The 19022-nt window shown below is 37.7% G+C and overlaps 1 protein-coding gene across 17 annotated transcripts in view; it reads left to right on the top strand.

Annotated features, from left to right (window-relative positions):
• Positions 1 to 19022, top strand: part of LOC116783156 — a 288803-nt gene that overhangs the window by 193690 nt on the left and 76091 nt on the right. For 14 of the 17 annotated variants that reach the window (XR_004355500.1, XR_004355498.1, XR_004355501.1 and 11 more), the window contains one exon: positions 694 to 742. Coding sequence is in view for 8 of the 17 variants with exons in the window: in XM_032680486.1 (XP_032536377.1) it covers positions 694 to 742 (49 nt within the window). In the remaining 9 variants the exon portion in view is untranslated. Of the gene's footprint in view, positions 1 to 693; positions 743 to 10071; positions 10227 to 19022 lie in introns of those variants that run through there. The other 3 variants (XR_004355495.1, XR_004355496.1, XR_004355504.1) reach the window with 2 other exon arrangements.

Genomic DNA, 19022 nt, shown 5'->3' with positions numbered 1-19022 from the left:
TGATTTGGGGTTTTTAAAGTTCCCCGTACGTTATGCAGGTCAGCATAGCAAATCATCTTAAAACACAGTCTGCAAAATTTTGGGCTTTATGTCTTACAAATTTGTACCTCCCGGCGTCCACTTATGATCAGTCTGTCCCTGGGCATGCCACGTCTCCCAGTACCTGAGAGTTGCAAATGTTTGACCTTTCCCTTCCACTGGGACACACAACATTTTGCATGTCTACATTACAGCCTTCCAAAATATAGGAAGAGTGTTGTGAAGAAGAAAAGGGTTTTGCAAACATCTGAAAGTTGTTTTTTTTTAATTGTCAGAGATGAAGAACAGTGATGTAAAATGTCTGTTATGTTTGGGTGGGGCAACGGGGAGTAGGGGAGGAAGGTTTAAGTTTAGAAAACCCAACGTAGTTGTGTAACTCACAATGTTTGCAACCTATGAAAATATTGATGATGGAATCGAAATAGGGTCAGGCTGGCATTTGAAATTTGAAATTTGTAGTCTCGGAGCATGGCTGAAGCAGCAGAGTATTTGGCTAAAATACTGCTGAATTAATAGTAGGAAAGAAACAAATACTGGAAAGGAATTCCAAAATGCTTACAAGGTATCTCGTTTGGGGGCATACATGAGTTTGCTAAATTCCAATTCCCAGACTGGTAATAATGATTGTTAATGTATATCTTTTATGACTTTCAGAGCAAGAGGAGCCAACTTTAGGAGAAGGCATATTGTGATACCCTCACTGGTAAGTACCCTAACTGCAACCAAGTTTATTACATTTTTGTAGAGTAGAGGCCTTTTCAAGACCACACTTGATGCAGCTTAGTCACACAACAGCTTCAGATGACGTTCTGGAACAATAGGGTAGTAATGTGATATAGTCTATAATGAAAATCAGTGTAAAGCACAGGTGGTTGCTGGTATTTGTGTGGTCAGATATAAAACCTTCACTATGGGTACAAGCTACTGCTTTCCCACTTGAGGAAAGTATAATTAAAAGTGGTTTCCAGATGTGCTGGCACACATCTGCCCTTTCTTAAAAGTGAATTTTGCAAATGCACACTGAACTGTGTTGCATTCATCATTATAAATCTGTTGATGGTTTTTCAGGTAATAAAAAGGTTGAAAGCATCAACACCCCCACTGTAAAACTGAGGTGTCTGTAGACAACAGACAGTAGCATTTTACATTCACATTATGTTCTTGGGCTTTTCTGTGAGTAGTTCATAGCTGAACTGTGGAAAATATGCAAAATCTATCTGGACAAAAATTAGCGTTTACTTTGAGAGGTGATCCCTTGATGGTGATTTCATTTTTTACTGGGAAGAGGTAGCAAATTTCGGTGGTTTTGTTTGTTTGTTTTCAGTACAGTGAAATAAATGATACCATAAAGCATTAGATTTCAGTTTCTTTAACCAAATTTCCAAGATGTTTAAATAGTCAGAAAACAAGAAATATATAATGTGCTGAAAATTGAGCTTTAATTAGTCTTCACATAAAAAGCAAAAGAAACTCTACTTATAGGCTTACATGATGCATCCTTAGTTGAACTATGTGAAAGAAAATAAATCAGAACAAAATTCAGAAAAGGTACTAGGTTTTAAAATATTTTTGAGAGGAGATTACAGATCTTTTAATTTAACTAAATAAACAAAATCTTTGTCCTAATATCCACTTGACTTTGTTAAGTGGAAATGTCATTAAAATAAAATTCCAGTTTCAGAAGAAAGTTTTTGCAGTTCCAGAAGCTTTAGTTACTGCTGCTGCTTGCAACAAGCACAAGGCAAGAATGTTGTTGCTGCCATCTTCTTACTGACTTTTCTTCTAGCACTGCACCAATTACTGATACCTATGTCTTCGAGTTCATTTTGAAAAAAATGAAGACTGGGACCTACTAGCCTCAGAGTCTCGGACTATTGATGAGGCTGCTAAATACTAAGAGAAGATTTTTTAGGATACTGTTAGGATACTGTGTGTAATAGTGCCTGACCTTTGCATATATTTCCTTTACTTACTTCAGCAGATGTGACTTGTAGGATTCTTTGTCAAGTGAGAGTCCAATGCTAAACATTTTATTTTAGGGAAATACACTGAGAAAATCAAAAGTTTTTGGGATGTCCAACGTAGTTGGACTCTTCTGTGTAAGGAGTTGCATCTGCTCTGTGCCTGAAGCATCTTGATGATACAAAGAAATGGATAATAATCAATAAGAAGGATATTAATAACTTCATAATGAAAATGCTGATTTCAGCAATATTGGCTGCTAGTACAGCTGACTTTTCTTTTTTTATTTCCCTTATGTTGTAATGGCTATTCTATATTACAAATGTTCTATCTTGACATAAAGACTTCAAATTCGTGCTTCCAGTGACTGTTTTACAAGGCTGTATTTACTAACACATGTGCATACATTTAATATTAATCACATTTAAATCACTGTTTGCCCAGGAGGTAGGATTTTAGCACCGAACTGTTATAAGTGTGGGTATTTTTCTGGCAAAATGTCATTTTACACCAAACTTAGAAATGACTACGAAAGTACAGACATTCGGATGTGAAAATGTGCAAACTGAACACTACCTATACACTTAACTCACAGTTTGATTGCGATTAATACTTGTTAGTGGTCACTCCCCTGAACTGGCTACTCACATCAGAGACCAGCCCTGGCCAGACCCACAACCTTGCTCACAGTTTGTACAAAAACATTTTGTACAAAGGGTCAGTTCCCACAGCAGCTCAAATGGGTTAAACAAAGTAAGTAGCTTGCTGAAAAAAAGAGATTATTTAAATATTAGGGAGTTGCATCCTTGGTAACTGCAGAATTTTGTGTGCTTGTTAATTAAACATATTCTTATTAGTTGAAAAGTAAAATGCTGACCTGACTGGGGGAGATGTCAAAAAGCTCTTTGGGGCTGGGCAACAAGGGACATGAAGAAGGCAAAGATCTTTCCTTGACTGATAGGTGCAGAAGACAACCCACCAAGGTTGTATCTCCCCCTGAGTGCAACAAACCTGTCCAGTGTACTTCAAACAGATGAGGCAATACCCTCCTGTGGTACAAACTTCTGCCAAACATTGAGTACAGGTTTATAAGCCAGTGGGCTGATGACTGTGAGTGGAGAAACTGTTACATATATATGGCACCATTACTCCTGTTTATTGGCAATTTTGCAAGGGCTTCCTCTTGTGAACATCTATGTCCTTGGTTTTGGGAGTGTTCCAGATTCAACAAGTTTCCCTGTTTCACAGAGAAAAAAAAAGCTAAAAATACCAGTCTGATGCTGCATTTTATCTCTAGAACAATTTGCTTTTCTGTCTTGGGCTTTTGGGTTGTTGATTTAATACTTTCTTGTAAATCAGAATCATTGCCAGCATTTCTTATGTCTCCCAGATATCTATTCTTCACCTTGAATTAAAGACTTCTGGCTGTGGCTTCACAATTAGTTGCTATAAGAATATAGTCTATAATGTTAGAAATCATTGACTAAGGCCTTGGGAAGAGTAAGCTACTGAAAAAGGAGAACTCTTTAATATTAAGACTATTTTTTAAAATAGATATCCCTAATGATGAAAGAATTCAGGAGTAAGAAAAAAAGATAGATTCAAAATATTACTAAAATATTCTTCAGATATTTTAATGAAATGACTTTACAGAACATGAAGATAGAAATAATTATCATGTGTGTCAAGAATTTAAAAAAAAAGATAAAATACATTTTATTTTATAAATAAATGTTGGGATAAGGCGAATCAGATCAAGTGAAATATATCAATATGTTTGAAATATTTCATTTTGATTTGTTTTTCTACATGCCTATATTAGTCTTTAGGGAAAGAAACCCAAAAGGATAGTTTTGAACTTTAAACCAGAACTTTTTCGCCTTGAAAATATCTAAATAGAATATTTGAGCAATTTTAAAACACTCTCTGCCTTTTTAAATGACAAATGAATTGGCACATTTCCTTGCAAGTAACTTTGTTTCTAATGAACTGGCCCCTTTTTTTTGAAGCAAATATGTCTCAAATATTTCCTACTAACTGTATCATGTGACAAACATATATTTTGCACTCCTTTAATCATTGTGCTTGTGGTTTTGTAAAATGTGAAACATTAACAAATTATCAATTTAAGCTGTGAGTTTTCAAGTTCATTCTTTGAGAGAATGAAGTAGGTGATAGCAAAAATATATGGAAAATCTAGTTTGAAGGTTTTGGCTGTGGATAAGCCTCATATACTCATGTAAATAAGTAAAAACCCACCAAAACGTGTGTGCTTAGTGATTTACTCAAGGCCAGTATGTGTTACAGCATTATAAATATACTACTTGAGACCTGCACACATGTCATTACACTACAAATAATCTTGAATACAACCATGCAGAAATTGTTGCCCTGAGCTTTCATCTCCTCTGGGATTTTCCCCAGCAGCTAGGAAACCTGTGCAGGACATGTCTGTAGCCAAAGCAGCGTGACTAGGTGCTTTGAGCAAGCAAGACAGAGTCCTTGGGAAACCAAAGGTGGCCTCCAAGGAGTCTCCATATCCTATTGTCCAGCTGTGTGACTCTGGTTCACTTGCCTTCTCCCAGCATCAACCTTCCATTTAACTGGGCTGAAATCCCTTAGTATTTTGCTGTTTCCTAATGTCATCCTGTTGAAATGTTTCAGTGATGTTTAAGGAAGGCTTAAAGGCACAGCTCTTAATAGGGTTGTCATTCAAACTGATTATACCCTCGCTTTTTAAGATTCTTATGAGGGAATATCTGCTTGCAGCAAGAAATATGAGCACTGTGCCTTCTATTCTTGTACAGGGTCATCAGTTGTGACACTAACACTGAAGACAAATGTATCCTGTCCTCACCTGTCTTGCATGACTGTTTCTGTTGTTTGCTAATCAAGTGCTTCAGAGCTGAGATTGTTTCTGATCTGTGCTCATTCAACTACTAGAGCTTTGAAAGAGCAAATACGTTCTAAATATTATCTTAATTTTTCTGTGATGCAACACAGTTAGAACTGGCTTCCAAGTTCAGATGATTAAAGAGACATTGGAAATCTCTGAGAGGAGAGCTTTAGTTATTTAGAAACAGGACATGGGTTTCTCTGTCGGTAGTTCAGTTAAAATGTATGTCTGTGCAGAGAGTGCAGTTGCTGTTGACAGACACTCCCTGCTTAGCTGTGGCTGTGCTGGTAGTCTGGAGTGTGATATCCCGTTTTGGGCACTGTACAGCAAGAAGGAGGTAGAGTATAGTGATGATAATCAGAGATCTTGAAGGTCTAATTTACAAGGAATGTCGAATGGAGTAACTAGCCAAGTATCTTAGGAAGGATAAGAATAGCTGGTGCTGCTTTTTGGAAACGTGGTGGACTAGAGGATCCCTTGTGTTCAGTCTGTCTTTCCATTCTCTCCATGATTCCCCACATTGTCCTATTACTTCACCCCAGCCCATCCCAACAGACAGAGTTGTCTAACATTTCAGAGGGAATTTATGCACAGTGATTCTTGTTGTTAAACTCGTAAAGAGTTGGTCAGAAAAAAATTTCTTTCATTATGATAACTTCTCATGTCTGACAAACTGATTTGTATGGCAAGACCTACTTTAGTGGGTGGCATTTGGTAAAAGAAGTCTCTTCAGCCTTTATCATTGCTCCTATTTTGAACTGTATTTCCTAGTGCACTGTCTGAATACCTGCACTGCTTTCTGAAATAACAAGGAACAACCTTCCTGAAGCTCTTGGTCCAGGAGCAGATTCTCTGTGCTCCATTTTTCTCCATCCTTTGTTTCCACAGGCATCTGAAGTGCGCTGCTGAAAATGCAGGGGGAAAGTCCCACTTCAGAAAAGCTTAAATAAAGGGGAGTGCTTACTAGTAAATTGTGGATGGATGAAAAAAAAAAAGAAAATACAACTCAAAACCCAAAAACCAAAACCCAAACAAGTTACAAGTATTTCAGCTTCAGCATGGCAGCTTCCTAAATGGCTAAGAAAGTGCCTATGGGAAGATTCTGTACTTACAGAATAGCTGAAGATAAATTGGGATTTGAAACATTGTGGTAATTTTGTTTGGATTTTACTTTAGCCTTTTCTTACCACTAAATGAAACAGACATGTACAATGCTGAGAATGTGTGTCTAATGCTAAACAAATCCTTTTGTACATAAAAGATGAGTACATGGAGTCTGTGTTTTGCCAATGGATCCAGTAACATACTATGAATAAGGTTTGAGAACAGGCAAATGACAAATCCCTGATAAAAAATGTAAACTGCAAAGTTGTCTTGTGTTACTTAAAGCTGCAATAGGCTACTATATCTTCTTTAAAATATGGTGGATATGGGACACTGAGAAATGCATCAAATACCATCAAAGGTATTGATATCATAGGTAAATAGATAATTTTTTGTCAAGAGTGTTAGAAGTAATGTTCAGATTTTCTCTTTTGATGTGAACTGGAGAGTTTTTAGGGCAGGGTATGTCTCATAACATGGTGAATAACACCTGTTTCTCCTAAGCAACCAGGTATCTTACTCATTAAGTCCTGTCTGTTTGGCTCTGTGCTCTACAAAGCAAATTTACAGTCCTTGTCTGCCAGGAAACTCTCCAATTGGAAAGCAAACATAGGATGAGGACAAAATATACCTGGACATCCAAACCAAGTCTGTTAGAGCAAGTAGAAAACATCAACAAAAATAGATGGAGTAGGGGAGCAGAAGGTGCATTGGAGATGTTCATTGTGTTGGAAGAAAATGAAGAAAATTTGTGGTGTTTTGAATAATAAGTGAAAAAAAAAAAAGAAACCCCAACTCTGTGAAGCACAGGAAGAAGGTGCTAAGGTAAAACAAGAATATAATTCATGGTGGAGTAAAGACCACGTGGTCTGAAAATATAGCAAGAATGTGGGCAAGGCAGCAAGGCAAGGATTCTAGAAAGTAAATTTAGGTAGAAGCAGGTTTGCATATTATTTCCAAAAATACTAAGAACTGTGAGGTTGCTGAGTAGAAGTTGTGCATAAAAATCTACGTGTGCACTGAAAACTAGTGCTTTCAAAGGCAAATGAAACCCTTTGCAGTTAAAGACACATGTGGGTAACATTAGAAGGTGACCAACTGATCATGGTGGTTCCCAGTTCATAGCTGGAGTTAAGTCTGGTAAAATTCATCTCGATGCAAATTTAAAGTAGTACCAGAGTATGTCAAGAAGAATCTAGGAAAAGAGGTTTTCTAGTCAGTGCCTGCTGAATTTTAAGTAGTGTAATCCGCTGGAGTAGTGTGGACTTTGAAAATTCATTTTTCTTTTTATCTTCTCAGGTAAAAAATTTTCTGTCCCTTGGGTTTCATTAAAAAAAAGAAAACAAAGAAGGAAAAAAATAAAGAAAAAATTCCCAAACCACAAATCACTGTATGCATTAGAAGTTTCATGTACAAGACAAACTTCTCTTTCTACAGTATTTTAAGTTGTAGAGGAGAGAGGAGTTACCTGTTTTCTTCCATAAACTGTTTGATTCCTCAGAGTTTTTCCAACATTTCACTGCTGAATTTAAGACAGGGGTTTTTTTGGATGTTTTGAACAACAAATTTGACGTTGTCAGCACCATGATCTTTTCTAGTATGTGGTTGGTCTGGTGAGGTGCTGAGAACTTCTATTTGAACACCTCAAAGATGACAAATGAGATCAAAATAATGATAGGGCCAATGTAGGAATGAGACAGTATCTGGTCTTTTTGCTGCCCTTCCGTGGTGGGCTTGTGTTTCATTCAAAGTATTATTCATCTTTTGAGCACAAAACAACTGATTTATTTTTTTCCGTAGCAAACTTTTATTTTTATATTCCTTTTAAAAATTAAGAAACTGTTGAGAAGAATTGTTATTGCCAAAAAAAAAACCCAAAATCCTACAGAGGATTAGTATCAAAGGAATCAGAACTTAGAAATCTGAGCTTGCAGTTGGAATTGAAGGAAACTCCACAAGAGTATCTCTGCAATAGATGTCAGACAGGATGAGATTGTAGAAATCCAGGAGCAGAAAAGGAAACAAATAGGCGTCTGTTGTGACCTGAAGTTATGAAAAAGGGAGGAGGAAGGGACACCACAAGGAGGTGGATAATCCTGGATAAGATTTCAAAGTTTTCAGAGCACACCCAAATCAAATGTCTGTGGTCCCTGACATTTTGCCTGTTATAAACCAGCGCAACATTCCATCTGAGAAGAGTATGTTGAAAAATCTGTTTTAAACTGAAATAATTTGTTAGAACGTGTTCCTGAGTAATGAGCCAGTAAGCAGTGAGGAATCTATGACACAGTCTAGAAAGTGATTATGGCAGCATGGGAGACTGATGATGTACAGCCCTCAGACCAGAACAACTGGGGAATGAAATTAGAAGAGAGACTGCTGCTCTACTCCATCTGTGAGGTGGCATTTCTGGAAAACAATATAAAACAAGATGTTTGGTGCTTAGAACCCCAAATATGCTTCTTCTGCCCCACCCCCTCCCAAACTCAAGTTAAACATCAGTATTGCTTTCACAGATACCATTTTTAAAATCTCCTGGGGTGAATCATGCGTCATCTCAAAGAACATCCTTTCAGCCAGAACAAAGTCACTTTCTACCTTGTGCCTCATTGCCCATCTTGTGTATAACTGAGAACAGGAAATCAGCTTTCAATGGGAATTATAGGAAATACTTGAAAAAATATTTACAAAACAGAAGGGGAGGCATCAGGCCCATTATCCCAGAATTACAGTACTAATTCAGCAGTTTTCTGTTTATTTTCTGCTCATGCACATTCATTTCTGTTTTTCTTCTTGATAACTATACATACCCAAAGTCTCACAGTTAAAATAAGAAAACAAACTCTGAAATTTTTGTTCTGTTGATTCTGTAACAACTGTTCTCTTCTCAGCAGTTTAATGTGGTATCACAATACTTAGCAAAATGGGCTATATAAGATTGTGTGCACCATGCCCTGGTGGAAAACATACCAGAGTAAAGTCAAAAGGATTCATTTCCAGTGCGTTACTCGGGAAGTTAGGAAGGAATAGTGGTCTTGTTATACGGATGTGTTTCCATTTATTTGGGTTCACTGACAGTCAAACACTTCAGTCTTTACCTCTGAGAGCACAAAAGTGGTGTCAAAGTGACTTTCACCGCCTTATTAACAGCAGGCAAGCAGAAATCCTAATTGACTTGCAGATAGAATTCAGTCTGAAATTAAGAAGTCAGTTCTGAAATAAAAGTTTTCTTTGTATGATTCCCATATTTTTTTCATTAGATTTTTTTCTGTTTTCCTCTGTCATTTACTAGTTTAGCTGCTATACGCTCTTTTATGTTTTTCCTTAGAACTCTTTCTCCAAAAGGACTGTGTACTTAAAATTCAACGGTATAGGCCCATCACACTAGAAATCTGTTGGGGTATCACACCTGGATTACTTCCATTGGCCACATCTTCATTTTGAAAACCAGTCAGGAAGTTGCTTTTCTGAATTTTGAAACTCTCTAGTGCTCACTGTAATACCCCATTGAGGTATCTCAGTTTTGTCCCAGAGTCGCTTCTACTTTCATCTTAGTCAGTTCTGCTCAACCCCTTCCTATTGCTCATTCCCAGTGGTGCTCCTGCCTCTTTTTCCTTGGAAACAGAGGGTAACCTTTGCATCACCCATTCACTGGGCACTTCTCTCTTTGTTTACTGATCTTTTATTGTTGCTTTTGCAAAGCTTTTGCTAATACTGGTTTTGAGGCATAGCTTTGATTTTCGTGTTTAAAAAAAAAAAAAGTGACATCCTGTCATAAGGTTCTTTTGCTCAATTAAGTTATTTCAAGTTCATATTTATGCAGGTAATTAAATGAGATCCTTGTCAGTTTTCCTTACAATGCAGTGGTTTAGCTCAGCTGGGTCTGCCTTTACCCATGTAGCACAGTATTTTCCAACAGTTTGAGTTAATTCCTTACTTGTATAGTTCAGTTATAGCTTTTGAAGAATTTCCTGCAGTTTCTAGGATTAAAAGTCTACTTACTGTGCCCTCAGTGGAGGCAGATAGAAATAGAAATTAATAATCACTCATTAGAATCCTTTATTTTGTGTTATGGTTCTTGGGCACCCATTCTTGCAGAGTTTGGGGAATATTTCCACAATCTGATGTTAAAAGACAGCTCAGAAAAAGAGGCAATTGGAACTTCCCTTTGGAAGAGCCCCTCTCTATCCGTTGTTGGGCATGGAAATGTGCCTTCTTAAATGAGGTAAGTTAGGTACAGGAAGCTGAGCTATAGAAAAATTATCACCCTTTGTTTTGAACTCTTGTAATGTGTGTTATTAAGCTTGAGGAAAATTAAAGGAGGATTCTCATAACTGGCCTGCAGCAAATTTCAAAATTCCCACCTCTCTCTCTTCTTCAAGAGTTGAAGTGTTGCATAGTCTTGTCATGCTTTGAAATTTGCCTTGCTTTTTAATTATGGAGAGTGACTCCAAACAATGATCCTTCCCCTGTGTTTTACACTGGAAGGAACAAGTTCTGTGTCACAGTGAACATACTGCCTGATGATATTTGCTGAAAGTTTGTACATTGCAAAATTCTCATTTATGTATTTCGACACATATTTTAGTCAGATTTATTCCTGGAGACCAACTCTGAAGTCATTACAGCTTTTATTATAATCTAAGAAAATGTCAATATTGCATCTGAAAGATGAGTATAAATATAGAAGTTGGCTTGTGCTTTTACACATACAGTACTCATCATAAGGATGCAAAACCTGCCATTTTTGTGTATTTCAAAAAATAAGCCAAGCACGTAAAATGAGAGTTGAAAAGGAGATTGTATTGAAAGGATTGCCCTTTGCTCTTCACACAGTACTTAAGAGTTCATTCCTGTTTTTTTTCTGCTCGTTATGAATACACAAATGGCATCCTGCAAAACCTGCTGTAATGCATTTCTCTAAATGCCATCCAGATAATATATATCCTCCTACATATCAGAGGATAGGACTGGATGTGAAAAGCAGACATGGTCTGAAGTGCCCTTGTGTAGTTGAGGAATGGAATTGCACAGCAAGTTGGCCACACCAGAACTGTGAGCACAGGTATTTTCAGGATCTTTAGGCAGCATCTCTCTCTGTGCAATGGTTCTCCCCGTTCCTTTGAAAGCAGCTGTCATATTACTTGAAAAGAATTATCTAGTATTTAATTACTGTGATGTTAAAAAGTTACTTAAAGAAGCAATTTTTCTCTAGTTCCGCAGGTAGAAGGTGAAGCCAAAAAAAAACTCTGACAGGTGCAGGTTGGGGTGAATAATGCATTATAAACTACAATTGTAAAATGACAAAGCAAACCACATAAAAATGTGGAAGTGGCAGGTAAACTGTATTCTTGGAAAATTATTGGGCCAGTGAGGTCTAGAAATGTATTGTTTCAGTGGTGTTTCCTTGATTTTATCTCATAAAAGTGAGTGTTTCTGAGTTAGTTTAAAATAATGGATATCCCGAACTTATTATTTGGGCTCTCAGAAGTCAAATCAGCACACATTTTGGGAACTGGATTTTTACATTAAAATGTCATGCTCTGTAAGAAGACTTTTAAGTTGTGCAGTGCTTAAACTCACAGGTACAGGTACTGTGTGATAGGGCAGTAGATAGAGCTTGTAGCTGTACTAAGTTTCAATAAATCCTGTAGCAATAATGAAAGCTGATCAGCTTTTTCTTGGCTAAACATGGTTCTGGGATGTCAGTATGTTGTGAAGCATTGGCTTCACAAGCAGCCATGTGTTTTTAATTCAGCAGTTTTAATTACAGGAAATTTAATGATAATGAATAGTAACCAAAAAAAATATAAAGGAAGAAAAGACAAAAGAGAACTTAGTTTCCATCCAAAGGAAAGAAGTATTTTGGTAATAAACTGGTGCTTTTACATCGGAAAATTCATTTATTGTACTTAGAGCATATCTGCTAAATGTTAGCAATAGTCCTTTATTTTGTTTTTGCTTTCCTTTTTATTTCTTCTTTGGTTTCCTTTTTATGGCTACAAATATCTATTTAATAATTGGAAAAACATTATGGTAACGTGTGATCCTAAACAGGAAGGCAGCTGGTGTCTTAGGAGTTTGGAAATAGGATATCAGATTTTGTCACTGCTATAAAGTCAGTAATAAACTCAGGCAAAATTTTGGCCCTGATGAACAAGTGTTTTGCCATTGACTTCAGTGGAGTCAAAATTTCATTGCTGGGGGTGGTGAGTAATATCCTGAATCAGAATCTGTGGCAGGCAGAGGAGAAAGCTGCCTGTTTGACTTGTCTTGGCCGAGGCCTGGAGCATTCTCCTCACTGCTCCATTGCCCAGGCTTGGACTGAGATGTTCGTGGTCCCTGTACCTGTATCAGAGAGGGATCCAACCTCTGCAGCTTGTACCTTGCCCAGTAGACTTTCTGATGATGGCACAGGCAGAAAGGTATGTAGTTTTTTGTTTGTTTTATTTGTTTTTGTTTTCCAGAATTCCTGTAAAAGCAGTTTGGAGGATTTGCTGTTGTTGTGTCCTCTTTGCTTTAACTTTTAGTAAACAAGTCTTCAGTTCTCCCAGCTTTTCCAGAATCAAAGAATGAAATAACTAAGAAAGAAGTGTTCAGCAATTGGCACCAAATTAAGCATAAGGATGATAAAGTGTAGGATCATAAGCCTGGAAAACTGGCCAGTTAAAATACCAAATGATCCAATTACAAACAAAAAACAAATTCATACTATTGGGGAACTCTTGAGGTCATTTGTTCATGGTGATTCACTGACTGAAGGAGTTTGGCCAAGAGCAGCATCAGCTTACATTAGATTTCATTCAGACTTATTTTTGATATAGAGTACAATCAATTAACTATTGTGATCCTTATGTCAAATGTTACAGCTAGTTAATTAGCTTTATCTAACTCTGTTGGTAAATTTATTTATAGTCTGCAACATACATAGAGTTAGGATATTAATAAAAAGGTGAACTCTTAGTGATGCTGCAGCTTGTTTGGTAGCCACCTTTTTTTGCATATGGAATCAATTAAATTTCAAAAATACAAATTTTCAAAAGGCTGCAAATTCTACGTAATGTCTAACAGTCACATTCTTAATTTTCCACACCTTTATTAAAAACATGTATTGGATTAATTTTGAAATTGAAACTTCCTTTTAACTTCAGTGTAATTATACTTCCAATTTAAGAAGGTGTTTCTTCATAGCCTTTATTATGAAAAGTTCAGTAGTGACAAAGAAGATGTTAGAAACTTTAAATACAGTCAAATTTTTAAACCTATTTTGTAGTCCATGGTGTTGTTTGAAGAACAAACGAAAACCTAAAGGGTTTGCTTTTCACACCTGAAATGCCTTAGGTTTCAAAGAAATCTCAGCGCTTAATTTCCTTTGAAACTCACCAAAAAAATCTGGTATATTTAAACCCTGAGGATCTAAAGTGAATTTCACCCAGTTATTTCTGGTTTCTCTGTACATGCTTATGAGCAAAGACCAGGACACTAAGATAACAAGGATTTCTGCCATCTTTCTTTTTAAGTTAGAACATCTTATTTTGTTGTTCTTGGTGTCATGCCCTCAACTGCGTGCTAAAAAGTAATTGGAAAGATGGGAAGACATGTTTGTAAGCTAATGAACTTTGGCCACTTTAGTTTCTTGTGTTTAAATACAACACATTATGTGCATGATGTCTATACAGAACTAGTGTGATGCAGTATAGAAGATGGAGCCAGGCTCAGTGGCATTCAGTGAAAAGATGACAGCAATTCTGTTTAACGATGATTTGAAAAAAGCAGAACTTTTTACTCTGGGTGTGGCCAGCAAGGAAGCAGGATGTTCAGAGAGGCTGTGGATTCTCCATCCTTGGAGATATTGAAAACCCAGCTGGACACAGCAACCTGTTCTGGCTGAGCCTCCTCTGAGCTGGGTTGGCCCAGCAAATCTCCAGAGGTGCCTCCCTCTCTCAGTCTTCTGTCTGAGTCTATACTATGGTCTTTTCCAATGTAATAACTTTAAAAACTTTAAAAATGTGATTTTAAACTAACAGTCTTACAGAAATGCAAACTAACCAGATTCTGAAATTGTACTACGTGATGTAAAATATATAGATAATATGTTTTCAGGTATATTCAAAGCCAACCTTGACCTAGAATTTGGTAACTGTTACTAAATTACAAGTTAAAGTATTTTATATTGTCATCATAAACAAGGGGATTCTGAAGAGTAAAACCATAGAAGTTGAAAAAGCAGAAAAGTCACAGTGTTAATACAGTGTTTAAAACCATGTCCTGGAGGCAGACATTAACTAGCTGAAAAGTATGTAAATTAGGAGCTTTTAAAACAGTGCAGAGTTGCACAAATCATTCATTAAATTGCTGTATGTTGACTTTCCACTCCTTAATTTTTTTTTTTTGTCTTTACTTCTATTAAAAGCGAGTTCCTCTCAAAGCTGCCCTAGTCTTGTAGGAACTGTGCTCTGTCCCTGATTCCAAAAACTCTACAGTGTGCATTTATGTGCATCTTGAACAGCTACAGACTTCAGTAGGGTTCAGTGTGCAATATGATGATGTTGCTAACATGTTTATTTCTTGTGCTGTGATGGTGTTCAGGGTCTGAGCCCAGAGCCCTCCAGCAGGAGACTGTGCCTGTCACAGGAGCCTCTCCTCGAGCACACAGTCCAGGTCAACACTGCAATAGCCTCCACATGTGATATTAGTATCCTCCACCTTCCCCCAGCTTTCCAAAGGGCATTTTGAGGGATATCTTTCCTTGGATTAATTATAATTTTGTAGGGGAAGCATTCTTGAAGGGAAAAGGAACACAAAAGAGAGGAAAATAAATTAAGGAAATGGAAGTATAACAACATTTGGAGCATCTGAATGAACAGGTGGAGAAGTGTGTCTGATGTCTAACATTTGGACAGTGTGTTTGCATGCCAAAAACTGTTTTAAAAAACGTTGTTATGTACTTGCATCAGTTGATAATGCAAAAACTCATGACTTCTTTTTTTTCTTTTTTTTTTTTTTCTTTTTTTTTTTTTTTTTTTTTAATGTGTAGGCATCATATGCCAATAGTTTTGTGAGGAGATCTGGCTTCTAAAATGGTGTCCTTTCATTGCATTATTATCTAATAGCTTTCTTCAGTGAACAAAGCAAAAAAACCCACAAATTTATAACCAGTTCTTTTACCTTTAAATTAGCATTACATTTTTATTATGTGTTTGTTTACCTTTGGAAAAGAAGTGCTAATTTTTCTTTTTTGTTAATGATAGTTTAAAGCAATAAACCAAAGCTTTGAATAGCATGCATGGACATGCTTTAATATATTCATGAGTGATCAAAATACAGTACAGAAATCACATATGCTGCTCTGCTGCAACTTTCAAGGTTCAATCCATCATTCTGGAACCCAGGGGGCTGAGATTTGACATCCTGCCTAGAAACCATACTTTAGATTGGCTGGAACTGTGCCATCTTATGTTCAGGTTAAAAGAGCAGCTGTAATTTGTCTGGGTAGCACTTTAACTATGCACAGCAAATCGTAAAACCCATTTTCAGTAATAAACTTGAACATAAAATAGGTCCATTTGCTTCATTTCCTGATCCATACAAGATTTTCATCAATTTGATACAATACCGCTTGGAGTTTGATCTTATAATGATGTAGATTTCTGTAACAATCTTTCTCAGATTAGCAGTTTTATTTAGCATATATCTACTGTATGTAGGTTTCTTTTTTGGCATTTAGTGGTAGCCTTTTTCTATTGTTCCTTGGAACTGAAAATATGAGAATAATTTCATAGTAGGAGTTAAACTTATATGTAATTGCCACAATAAATAAAACCCAATTGTAGTCTTTTTTTCAATTGTAAATACTCTATCCTTTTCTTTTCCCCCTTTCATGTCTTATCAAGGCTTGCTTGCAAGGCAGTAGCAAATGCAAGTATTCCTGGCAACTCAGTGAAGATATTTTAGGAATATATATAAACATGAATTTTATTTATGGCTTTGGATTGTAATGGTTTTGGATTTCAGCCTTTTGTGTGCCACCCTTGTTTGCAAGCATGGCTTTGCTTGAACAGCAAGGTCCAGCTTGAGAGGGCTAGTTTTCTGTGTAAAAACCCCAAGTGAGGTCCTAGGATGACTTTCCACAGGGAAATGTGCCAGTGAGCCCAGCTGTGAGGAGCCTGACCGCAGGCAGGCAAACTCACCTGTACATGGAAGCTGTAGGCTTTGTTTCAGCTCCTTTTGGATGGTGCATAGTTTGGGTTCCATTATTGTCTTTCTTCTGATACAAGTCAGCAGAAGCTTTGTGTGCCCGTACACTGTGAGAAACAACTTTAAATGTCATTCTCCTTCAGTAGACAACTAATGGTTTGACCATTAAATAGATTAGCCAGTCTCCTCTGAACCCTCAGTGCATTTACTTCAGTAACCTCCCACCAAGTGCCAGATCGCTGCGTTTTCTCCTTCATGAGGCCATTTCTCTATTTGTGTTTCTGCTCAGACTTCTCTCTTTCAGCTCCACAGACCTCTCCCTTTTTGGTTATGTTTTCAAAGTCTTACAGTTTGCCAAGCCGAAAGGAAAACCCCACATCACTCTTCCAAACCCCTGTCCCCCATCTCTGAGCGGAGGAGTTACATTCACAAGACAGGTCTAGCACCCCTGGCTGCTGCCCGTGCACAGCCACTGTGGCTGGCACAAGGGAAGGTTCTTTCTCTTACCCTTTCCTCAATACTGACACTGTTGGTAAGATGCTTGTCTCTGTTACTGTATTGTTGTAGCTCAGCCTACACTACTGAAAACACATTCTTTCAAGATGTTTGTTTCTTTTAAATGATTTGGCCCTTTGAAAATGCCTCTGGAATAAGAATTTATGGGAGTATAGAGTACTCATATTAGACATGTACTTTGCTGGGGTAGCCCAGCCAGGGAAAATGAAATGTGTTTAAATCTGTTCCATCTTTCCCCACCATAGTTAAGTGAGAGCAGGCTACAGGATAGCACAGTGTGTGTTGGTGGCCACACAAGCACTCGGTATTCCCTGGAGACTCGGAGGTACGACAGCTGCATATAAATATGCATAGTTGGAGAGATTCGTGATTGTGCCTTGTTCCAGGGCTGATTGGCTGTGGTGCTGCCACTGCAAATCAATGAGCATTTCCCTCATCTATCAGCTGCTCGCTTGCTTGGAAGCAGACAAAATGGTTAAAACACCCACAGCCCACAGAGGGCTCCTGAGTGAGGGAGACTTGTTTGCTACAGCACTCAAAACATTTCCCTGAATCTACAGTAGCTCTCAGTAGATGAATTTAGCACTCAGCAGATTAATTTAGCTCCCAGTGTGCTGGATTTAGAAAGAAAAACTAATATAGATGAATACATTCTGTTCAGCCAGCATATTTTGTTTTGCAACAATACACATGTCTTATTTGAACTGCAATCTGGTTGGAAAGCATTTTGCGAATGGTGCATTGGTCATAAAAATGAGTCATGCTTGCTCATTTTTTAAAAAGCTCTCAACTAGTGCAGATTGAGGAAAAAGGTATTGAGCAATTCGTTGGAGAAAGTCTTGGAATTTTAGCCATCTCTGATATGCTTTGGGCAGTTTTTTAAGGTAGACTTTGGCATTGTGTTGCAAAAAAAGTAGCAGCTGCTTTTCCCTTTGTTACCTGCATAGCCTAGTATGTGATGTGTGCCACCCTGCTCATGGTGGCTTTTCTCATTTACCTTCTGGATTTACAGGCTGGAAGCTGAAGGTATGCCTAATGGCAGTTTGGAAGAGCTCTTGAGGACGGAAAAACCAGGATACAAAATCCATTGTTTTGTGGCTTTAGTATAACCTTTAGCTTCCTTCCTTAACCTGGAACATGTCACAAGGAAAGCAGGACTAGATTGCTTATGTATGGTAGCAGTACCTTGCTTATGATAACAGCAGTGTTTATTGTTTCAGGAGCTGAGAAACTGAATAAAAAGATAAAGACATAAACTAAGACATAAAAAAACCCTAGGAGCTGAGGAGATCATTTGAACAGTTTTATTTGAACATAAAATGGTCAAGAAAATGAAAAGAAAAATGCTATGAATGCTTGAAATGACAAGCTGGCTTTCTAAAGTAGTATCCTCAGTAAATGAGTATCTCATATGAAAAACTAACTCCCAACACATCTTCCAGAGCTGCTGTTGATAAAGTATTTCCACTACCAGCAGCAGAATGATCATTATAAAGCATTCTTTCAACAATCTATTTTTTAAAAAAAAACATTAAAGAATGGGTTGAAGAGCAAATAGCTCCTTTCAATTGAGTCGGTGCTGTACAGTGCAGATCTAATTTACTCAGGAGGATCTCTGCTGCTACAGTGATGAGTGCTTTATAGTAGTGGTTCCCAGTCCTATTTAATGAAAGGGCTACTGAACCTTTTGGAGAACAAAAACCAGAGACCTTCCTCTTAGTAATACTGCAGCGGTTTTCATTTACCAACGGATAAAAATGAAGCAAAACTTCGGAAGCTTTTTTATGAGGTTTGTTTTCCCCACTTGTTTGTGTGCTGGCTTGCATGTGCAGGGATATGCATATGTTTTCTTCTCTCTGTTTTTAAATCCTACAGTATTTTTGGAGTTTATCTTGCAATATCTTACAGGCTACCAGCAGCTTTTAGTCAGTATGTCGAGGAGCACTGCTAGGAAGACCGCAGAAGGCTGGAGGCCTGGTTCCTATGTTTGCTAGGAGCCTTGCCCATCAAACTGCAAAGCCTTCTGTGCGCAGTTGCCCTCTTTCTTCAGGATGGTAAATGTTGCTTTCAGTGAGAGACTGTGAATCATGTGGGATTTTACCAGTTCTCCTGTGTGGAGGATGATGAGGCACAGTGGTGCATCCGGAGGGCACTGCAGGGAGGCAGTGGTGACTCACCATGCCTTCTGGCTCCTCTTTTCCAGGAGGAGTGGGAATGTATTATGAGTAAGTCCTCCTACTGGAAGAGGAGAGTGAACAACCACTATCCCACGTGGACCTGGTGAGGTTGGCCATGTGTTTACTCACTG

This window comes from Chiroxiphia lanceolata, chromosome 2 (assembly GCF_009829145.1).
Source record: "Chiroxiphia lanceolata isolate bChiLan1 chromosome 2, bChiLan1.pri, whole genome shotgun sequence".
Classification (NCBI taxonomy): domain Eukaryota; kingdom Metazoa; phylum Chordata; class Aves; order Passeriformes; family Pipridae; genus Chiroxiphia; species Chiroxiphia lanceolata.
The sequence above is the reverse complement of the archived record's forward strand: the minus strand, read 5'-3'. Positions and strand labels throughout refer to the sequence as shown.